Source organism: Arachis hypogaea, chromosome 10 (assembly GCF_003086295.3).
Source record: "Arachis hypogaea cultivar Tifrunner chromosome 10, arahy.Tifrunner.gnm2.J5K5, whole genome shotgun sequence".
Classification (NCBI taxonomy): Eukaryota; Viridiplantae; Streptophyta; class Magnoliopsida; order Fabales; family Fabaceae; genus Arachis; species Arachis hypogaea.
In genome coordinates, this window is record NC_092045.1 from 54,164,722 (window position 1) to 54,174,915 (window position 10,194).

The following is a 10,194-nucleotide window of genomic DNA, read 5'->3' on the forward strand; positions in this document are numbered from 1 at the left end:
GGTGTAGAATTTTCAGTGACATCGGCAATTGGTGTAGTCTTTGGGTCAATCACATATACAAGATTGAGAAGTGAAAGAAGAAACATCATCTTGTCTTTCCAACGGTTGAAGTTTGTTCCATCAAAGCGATCTAATTTGACAAACTCTTGATTTATGACCTTGAACGTAGTGATTTGATCTCGTGCCATCTTCAAGAAATATCTCTCTAAAATTGTTGGATATATTAGTATGAGAAGATGACAAAATCTTATATTTGTGTAGTGGTTTCAAGGCACGATTAGATCGCTTTCTTTAAAGAGATATTTGTCCCCATACTTAGTTGCTATAGGGTTGATGACAATACTCTCCTAGGATACAATGAAACTTAAGAATTTCTTAATTAGCAATAGTAAAAAATTCTCAACTCTCTTGAACAAAGAAAATTTCTTAATAGTTGATTAAAATGTACACTTAGTACTTATCTTTCTAAAATAGTGGATAAGGACTTATTTATACATATTGCACGTAGCAATTATGATTAGTTACGTATATAAATGGTTGTGTCTTTTCTATTGCCAATAGATACAATATTTTGAACATACACAATTCTTAAAGAGTTGTGTCCCTTTAGCCAATAGACACAATATTTTGAACATACACAATTTTTAAAAGGTTGTGTCCCTTCAACCAAATGGTACTAAACGATTAGTAACCGTTTATTAATATTAATAATAATATTAATAATAATATCAATAATATTAATAATATTAATTAATCAAATTTGTAAATTCCCTTCATTATAGAAATGGTGGTATTAGTTACAAGAAGATCTCAAAAATAAAATTGATGCTAAAGAGATACTGTCCAAAACAATGATTCTGACTTGATTACTGTGAAGGACAAGGAACGAGACCATATCTAGAGACACGAGAAGAGCCCCTCACAAATTGTTGCAGCGTCTATATTGAAAAAGTTCAAACTAAAAGATGACATGCTTTTCTCTTTCTTCTTCTTCTTTTTTTTCTTTTTTTATTTTTTTTCAAAATCTATTCATATTTTTTGTTTTTTTACTGGTTGTTTTCATATTCTTATGATTAGGAGATCTCTAATTTACCTTTGATGTTGGATGTCTTTGTAACGGAAATTATTTTTAATATAAAAATTGAAATTGTGTTTTAGTTGAATATTGACATATAAAGTATATTATAATATTATAGAAATAATTCAACACGCTCTTCGCGTGTTGGTTAGGATATTGCCAGGTGGATAACAGACTCTTTACGTGTTGTAATTTCACGTGTTGACTCTTCACCTACAAAATCTACCTACTTATAAATATATCAAATAATTCTATTTCCAACAAAAAAAACTAATATCTTTTTCATATAAAAAAAATTAGTCTCCTTGTAAGGAATTTTTATTTTTTTTAGTAAATTAAAATCTATCTTTAAAAAAAATTGCTGCACATAAACATTAATTTAATTTAAATAAAAGTAAACGATTAAATTAATTTCAGCAAATTTTAAATAAAATATTTTAATTTTTAATAAAATTTTATTGCTCCCAATATTTCTAAAAATTACTCAAGTAAAGTATGTTAGTTTTCTATTATTTTCAATTAAATTTTAATACGTGATTCGACAGATAATTTATAATGAATTTTATCATAACATCATTAAATAAAAGATTATGATAATATAATTTAGTTTCTTTCGAAAGGTCAAATGAACTAATTCAACTAGCAAAAATAATTTTTGAGAAGGTTTAATTATTTTGTTGATCTCTATAGTTTTGCGAAATTTTTAATTAGATTTTTATATTTTTTTTTAATTGAGTCACTGAATCAAATTTTTCTTCAATTGAGTTTTTTATGAAAATAATTGGCTTAATTGTATAAAGACCCAACTAAAAAAATTGGTGTAGAAACTCAAATAAAAAAAAAAACATAAAAATTCAATTAAAAAAAATTTGGTACAAAGACTCAATTAAAAAAATATATAAAAACCTAATAAAAACCTAATTATAAAAGATTCAAAATTTGTTGGAAAAAAATATGAAATCTAAAATTTCTTAGATCAATTAAGATAACTAAAGAAAATCTCTGTAACAACATTACATGGTTTTGGGAAAACCAAATATTCCCTAAATGCCATTAAATCCAAGGCACGATTTCTGCCAACGAAAACAAGCAATATTGGCACCAAAACAGATTAAATTCCAAGCACGATTTTTACACTTCCTTTTATAAACCCTAATCAAACAAACCTCCCGCATTTCACTTTCTGTATCTGACCATTTCTAATTCTGTCTCTCTCTAACACCCGCCCACACACACTCACTCACTCACTCTGTCACTCACTTACCCTTTCCCTCTCTTCTGCGATGCGTCCGTCGCAGCCCCGCCGCCTTCCACCCAAGGCCGCCTCTCTCGACCCCAAAATCTGGCGTGCATGCGCCGGAGCATCCGTTCACATCCCCGCCGTGCATTCTAGGGTTTACTACTTTCCGCAGGGCCATCTTGAACAAGCCTTCCCCCCTTCCCTTCACAACAACCACCACAACCATCACCTGAACCCTCTCATTCGCACACTCCCGTTCGTCCTTTGCCGCGTCTCTTCCGTTCAATTCCTCGCCGATCCCCTCTCCGACGAGGTATTCGCTAAGCTCCTGCTAAGTCCCATAGCCGCCGACGATCGTTCCTCCTCAACCAGCGAGGATCGACCTGCGGAAGAACCGGATTCCATTGGCGGGAACAGGGTCTCCTCGTTTGCAAAGATTCTGACCCCGTCCGACGCAAATAACGGTGGCGGCTTCTCCGTGCCGAGATTCTGCGCGGACTCCATTTTCCCCGCTCTCGACTTCAACGCCGACCCGCCGGTACAGGTTCTCTCCGTCACCGACGTTCACGGCGCCACCTGGGACTTTCGTCACATTTACCGTGGAACCCCCCGGCGGCACCTCCTGACAACCGGTTGGAGCAAGTTCGTGAACCACAAGAAGCTCGTCGCCGGTGACTCCGTCGTGTTTTTGAAAAACTCCCAGGGCTCCTTGTTCGTCGGCATTAGGCGTACCTTGCGATTCTCTGCCGTGCTGAAGGAGGATCGAGACCCGTGGCTGGAGGAAGAGGAGGAAGAGGATAACAGCAGTGATCCTCCGGTGTTTACGAGGGACGGGAGGGGGAAGGTGACGTTGAAGGCGGTTGCAGAGGCTGCGGAATTGGCGGCGAGGACCATGCCGTTCGAGGTAGTATATTATCCAAGGGCTGGGTGGTCGGATTTCGTGGTGAAGGCTGAGGCTGTTGAGGCAGCAATGAAGGCGGGTTGGTGTCCTGGAATGAGAGTGAAAATGGCTGTGGAGACTGAGGATGCTTCTAGAATGACCTGGTTTCAGGGGACGGTGTCTTCAGCCTCGGTTCCTGATAATGGGCCTTGGAGGGGTTCTCCTTGGCGTATGCTTCAGGTTTGCTATTTGCCTAAGCTAATGAATGCCGTTGCTTTGTTTTTCAGATGTGTTATTATATGTTTGTTGCGTCCATGGAATTGATAAGGCCCCGTTAAGTAACCGCCCATGATAGAAATAGTGATAAATAATCGATTGACACAAACTTGTATATTTTGGAGACAAGGACAACGGACACAACTTTTTTCTTTTCTTGTCTACTCTAATCCCAGTGTCTTTGTATATATGTCCTCGAAAATTTACCAATCACCTGTTAAATGTTTTGCGTGGATATCAGATGATCGGTTTTGACCCACAAAAAAAGGGAAAAAAAATTCTAATGATCAAATGGAACATAATGGAATGGAATATAACGGATAGGGTGGAATGGCATGAAGATTTAGTTGGAATGGATTAAGATCGGTGTTCTGTTTCATTTCCCTTCTATTCTATTTCGTTCTGTTCCATCCATCTCATCTATACAAACAAAGCACTGTTGATAGCTGATAAGAGAGTTTGATGGAGAGTTGAGATTGGAAATCAGACACATGTTGAGGTAATATGGAAGTTGTGTGTAAGTAGTTACAAATGCCAAGTCTTATTTAAGTTGAGTTTGTGCAGAAAGAAACATGATGCTTAGGGATCTAGAGCTGTTTTCTGTGTTCTACTAATAGATAGTATTCATCCATGCATGTATAGTCTAGGATTGAATTTTGCCACTAATAGCATATTGAACATGGGTATTTATGGTTAGATAAATAAAAAAAAAATAAAAAAGCCAAAAGTGGGCAACTTAGTAACATCGTTTGGAATGGTAAGCCTTTGAATCAGAGAGGTTACAAAATTTGATACACCGTATCCTGCAACGGATCTTGAACCCTTATGTACCCAGATTGCATACGTGGTTATACTTGCATTCTCAAATTCTTGATAAGCATTACTGGAAATCTCTCTCTTCATGCATGTATCTGGATGTGTTAGATTATGCTGGGTAAATTCCAAGGATGATCATTTTTTCCTGCAGTTTCTTATTAATTGATATTTATAGTGTTATATGTGAGAACAATTTCTTTTTCATACTAAAAAAATTTTTCTACTGTGCTATCTAGATTCTATAGTTTATCATCTATCTCAGCTGACTGATGTTGGCTTCTTACCATTCATGATCTCAATCTTATAGGTTACATGGGACGAACCTGAGGTCCTGCAGAATGCAAAGCGAATCAGTCCGTGGCAGGTGGAACTTATTTCCACCACACCTACACTGCATACAGTGTTTCCCCCCACAAAAAAGTTTAGAGCTGGGGCATTAAGTGATTTAGAAGGAGACCCTTACTTCCCTATAGCAGGGTTCACTAACTCAACAATGGAACACCTGAGTCAAACATTGTTGGGTTATAATACTTTTCCTGCTGGCATGCAGGGAGCCAGGCATGATCTATTTTCTCCATCAAGTTTTTCCAACTTTTTAAATGATAACTCTCATCTGCATATGGGTAGCAGTTTCTTTGGGAAGACTACAGAGCCTATGTTAAGTACTGTGTCAACAGAGTTAAACATTGGCAACTGCCAATCTGGCGATCTGTCACCAGATAGCCCAAGTAGTTTGCGTTCATTTGGCCCAGAGTTTACTGGGACCAACAATAGCAACGTCCCGAAAATTGGTTCTGGTTCATTTCTGCTGTTTGGTAAGATCATAAAACCTGTTGAGGTTGAGTTGCATGATGCTGGTTGCATTGCAGATGATGGCTGTAAGAGCAGCACTGAAACTGAATGCATTGACAAGCCAGTGGGTCATTCTTTGACTTACTCAACATTGCTCAGGCTTGATGTAGAAAGCCAACAACCCTCACAAGTTGAGGCATGTTATCTGTGAAGTTGTGATGGAGATATGTAGCTGTACAGGTATGCTTATATATCTCGGTGTGTGATCAGTTATCACTACTCCTCTATGAATGATTTATTGAAAAAGTTATAATCACTGAAGGGATTAATTTTATCCTTTTGCTGTTTATTTGCTCTGCTGCACTGTCTCAAATCCACAAATCATATTTGAAGTATACCTTAATAATGATGGCCTGGTTATTCTGACTTCTGACTATTCCATAAACATCTACTTTCCTCTAAGGAGTGCTTGTGGTCTCATATTTGATTAGATCATGTTAATATTATTCTAAGCTGCTGAGTATTATGAGAATTGGTTCATTATATGCATGTTTCTGAGTTGAAAAGTTTTCATAAATCTATTTACACAATATCTTTTCTAAATTATTTTTTGAGAAATGCAACTTAAAACTGGAGCTTTTCATTTCATGAAATTCAATTGGAATTTATGATTTAGTTTAGGTTTAGTTTTTGTTTCCTATTCCATTCTCTAATTACAATCTTCAGCTTTTAAGATTATGAAGAAAATAATTAAACAAGATATTCCTGTTCTCATTTTTCAGTTCAAGTTTTACTATCTTTTCCATACAACTCTGAAAAGCATGAAATAGATACCAAAGGAATCCCTATAATTCTTGCTTGAATTGTGTTTGCTCTCTATGTTAGATGAATAAAATTTCTTTCAGCGTTTGTAATTTCTCCTGATTGTGATGATGGCCTTTCGTGCAGGTAATTAAAGTGTACGCAGGCAGAAGGAGAGAGAGAGAGGCTGTGAATCTGTGATTACTCTGTTGACCTATTAGTGGTAAACTTGTAATGTATATGTTTGCCGTTGATGCTTTGTTTGTTTTCTTCCAACTTGAAAGATTGAAACAAACTAGCTGATACTCGGTTTGTTTGTGACGTGATATTTGACGAACTGTGAAATGCTTCCACTGGTTTTCTGTCGTACATATTGTTGAGTACTAAGTTTCCAAAACCAATATAATTACTTAGTTGTAAGAACGAGCCATGAACTGAAACATTCAAACCAAACAACTAACAAACCGTATCTCAAGATCATTCATGATCATAGAATGAAATGAACACAATAAAAGGATTCTCAACACAAAACAACTTGTTACATACATTCATGGTTTTGAAAATCGGTTCAAACGGGTTGGTCGGACCGGTCAAATTAGAAACCGGAAAGCTTAGCGGATCGGTTAATAAACATAACCTTTGGATTAAAAATTGCTTTTGGACCATTGAACCGGTTGAAAATTGCTTTTTGGACTGTTTAACTGGTCAAGAATAGCTCGATTGAACCGAATTGAAATTCGGTCGGTTCTCACAATGTCTAAACACAACGTTGTTTGGGAAAATTAAAACAAGAGAACAAAACCCTAGTTTCCCTAAGTATTCAGCATCTCCTTCTCGTCCTTTACTCCCGAAGCTCAACTCCTTAGCCTCGTCTTCACTGTCAGAGGCGCTCAATCCAGCCCGTCGCATTTGCTTCAAACTGCCGTCTCCAATGCTTAAGCTCGTCTCCTCCATCGTACAACCCCTATTCTGCCGTGCCAATTCTGTTCCTCTACGCTCCAGGCTTCAGCTCTCCTCTACTCTAGTTTCACCGCGCTTTAGCCCTCCGTTTTGCTCCCTCTCCCTCACCTTTGTGCTCTATTATCTGGAATGTATTTTTTTAGTGATTGCTCTTTTTTTTTTGTTTTAATTATTCAATTAATCAATTATTGTGTTATTACTCTGATTATTGTCTTAATGGTTTAGGATTGTTAACTTGTTATTACTGTGATTGTTCAATTTAATTTTTCTTGTTCATACTATGATTTTCTATTCGTGATTTTGTTTAAGTTGTTAAATTTCTAAATTGTTAGGTTGTGTTTTAATTTGCTAAGTTATTTAGATTTTTAATTTGTTGAATTTTCTATTCAAGTCTAATTCTTGTCAATTTACTAAATTGTTATTGTTGTGTACCTATTGTTGTCCTTGAGATAGTTGGGTTGTTGTGTTCTTGCTACTTAATCTACAGATTGAAAGTGTACATGAAATTTTAGTTATCAAAATTAAACCGAAGTTTGATTATGTCAAATGACTGGGTTACTAGTCGAATTGTTTAATCCATTAGTAATTAAATAAATAACATAGAAAATTATAATAAAATCATAATTTAAATAATAAAAATGAAAATACATTAAGATAATGGTTCACATCACTTAAATTTAATTAAATTAGATATTATAATATAATTCATGCTTTATATATAACATATATGATTATGAGAATTAAATATAACAAAACAATCTTTAGTTTAGAGGCAAGCAATGCTTTAATATGATGGATAATGTTAAAGTGAAGAGTGATGTGTTGGTGACGAGTCAAAAATTGATTTTTTTAAAATAAAAAAATTTACTGATAAAAATTTATACATATGTCTATTTTAAATTTATTAAAAAGCTTTGCTCTTCATCTAATTTTACTTTTCACTAAAAAAAATTTCTTATATGATATATATAATTATTAGTACCATACGGAATAAGAGAACACTTGGCTTATTGGCAAAACGGGAGCTTTTAAAGCCTTGATCTGTCCAAGGTTCAAGATTCAAGATTCGGTCCTAGTTTTGGTTATTATTTGACATAAAATAAACTAGTAAAAAATATTTTTGAATTAATTGGTTTATATTAAGCAACAAAATGTTTTTAAAATATTGTTACCACATTCAATATACTTAAAAATGTGAAGTATGAATACTTGAAGAAAGGTAGCCTCCATTAATAGAAACTCTCTTCTTTTGATATGTCCTCGATAGAAACCGTAAAGAAACTTGAATAGGAAACAGATTCAACTCTGTTTGCCTTATCTTTATTATTATCGTTGTTATTGTCGTCTCTGTCTATGGGATTTTTGAGAGAAGAACAACTTTCGGATTCCTTAGCCTTTCTCCTCTGATTAGGGGAGTAATTGAGATCCCACATTCTTGACTCGTGTAGATTTTGGAATTGGGAAAAAGCAGTGAATGCTTGGATTTCAATGTACATATAGAGATTGCAATAGGTTGGAGATGTATAATTGACATGACATGTCACAGTCGTTGTTGCCATGTAAGCAATATCGTTTGCAATTGCCATCCACCTTGGCTATTTTTGATAACAGAGACCACATTTCTTTATGTTTTGCTAATTTTGTCACATTTTAAAATAGAGGAAATGTTCAAAATGGTCCCTGAATTTTAAATCGGTATTCAATTTAGTCATTGATTTTTATAAATGACCAACTAAATCCCTTAAATTCAGAAACGTGCATCTCCGTTAGTCTCTCGCAAAAGTGTCGTCTAAACGTTGCTGATGTGGAACGTTAACTGCCATGTGGGCATTCCAGCTGTATGCTGATGTGTGCCAAGGTTGAATTTGATTCAAATTGGTATATAGAATTACCTAATATTACCCAAATTAGTCCATTTCAATTATAAAACCCTAATTGTCTTCCCTTCTTCAAACTGTATGCTATGTTCTTCTGTTTTTCGACTCTCCTTCTCTTCTCGACTCTCCTTCTCTTCTTCGACCTCTCTTCTTCGCCCTAAAATCCAAATTGATTTCTTGTCTGTGTGAGTGATGATGGGTGGTGGCGAGAGAAGCCAAAGTAGCTCAAGTAGGAACAACTATGCAGGCAGACCTTATGGCAACAAAGGAATGCACAATATGGGAGGTAAGAATGCTGTTTTCTGTAATGACGAGCTTCGAATAGTGATGAAGTACTCAACAACGACAGAAAATTCTAGTAGACCATTTTATGGTTGTCCGAATTATGAGGTAAGGTTATGACTGTGAAGAAAATGTTAAGATGGTTTGAGTTTGAGTTTGGATTCACCTACATTTTTTACTTTGCAGTATAGAATTCATTGTAATTTTTTTTGCTGGGCTGATGGATGTGAAGAACAAGTTTGTGCAACACCCATTCCACTAGAAGTTTTGCATGAGTTAAGTTGGAGGATGACAAGCTTGGAGAGTGATGTTAAGACCGTGAAGATGATGACAATGGTGCTGCTGGCTTCTGTAGTTACTTTTGGTGTGTGTTTAGGTTTTAGTTTGTCGGGGTTTATATTCAACAAATGATGATTATGTTATTAAATTTTAAATTTCTTAAGTGGTACGTAATGTCTTGATGAAGATGGAATGAAACGAAATGAAACACTAATTTGACATGAGTTCAACTTTTGATGCTACACTTATTCTACTAAGATTGTGTTCAACTAAACCAGAAATAGATAAATCATAACATGAACTAAACCAAAAACTTCATTAATTTAACATAACTAATTCTGGAACATAAAACAAGTGTTGTTTGTGCTAAAGCACATTGTGCATAACATACTATCACAACCCAAAACATCATAGGACATAACAACATTCAAATGCCATGCATACAGGTTTCAAAGGTTACATTACAAAAAGACAGGATTGTTTAACCATAGCATTCAACTACAACATGAACTCAAAAAGCCATTACACTTTGTGCTAGTTAGACATTTTTTCTTGGTGGGTTGAATCTTGGAGTTGGAACAAATTTCAAGAAGGATGCCAGTTTTTCAGAGGTTGCTGCACTAGCTCCTTGAATAGTCTTTCTTAAAATCTTAGTTGGATGTGGATCAGCCGCAGCAGTGAATGAAGTTGTCCTCTTGACAGGGAGTTTGTTTATGCGTCTCTCACTTTTAGTTCTTAGATGCCCTTTCTTGGCATTCTTTGTAGTCTTTGCAGCCTATGATATCAATAACAACAATAAAAGTGTCATTATATGGATGATGACACTGTCAAGAATCATATTAGCTGACCAAAAACATATCCTCTCAAGTTAACAAGAAAATGGATTTGTTTGTTTCTAGATTTATTAACCCAA

The 10,194-nt window shown here is 35.3% G+C and overlaps 1 protein-coding gene across 1 annotated transcript; it reads left to right on the forward strand.

The window, feature by feature from the left end:
• The first annotated feature begins 2,156 nt into the window (after positions 1 to 2,156).
• LOC112715614 (auxin response factor 17) lies at positions 2,157 to 6,252 on the forward strand. Its single transcript, XM_025767383.3, has 3 exons — positions 2,157 to 3,438; positions 4,598 to 5,322; positions 6,031 to 6,252. Exons 1-2 carry the CDS (start codon positions 2,362 to 2,364, stop codon positions 5,291 to 5,293), a joined length of 1,773 nt encoding a protein of 590 aa, XP_025623168.1. The 5' UTR covers positions 2,157 to 2,361; the 3' UTR covers positions 5,294 to 5,322; positions 6,031 to 6,252.
• The last annotated feature ends 3,942 nt before the right edge of the window (positions 6,253 to 10,194 follow it).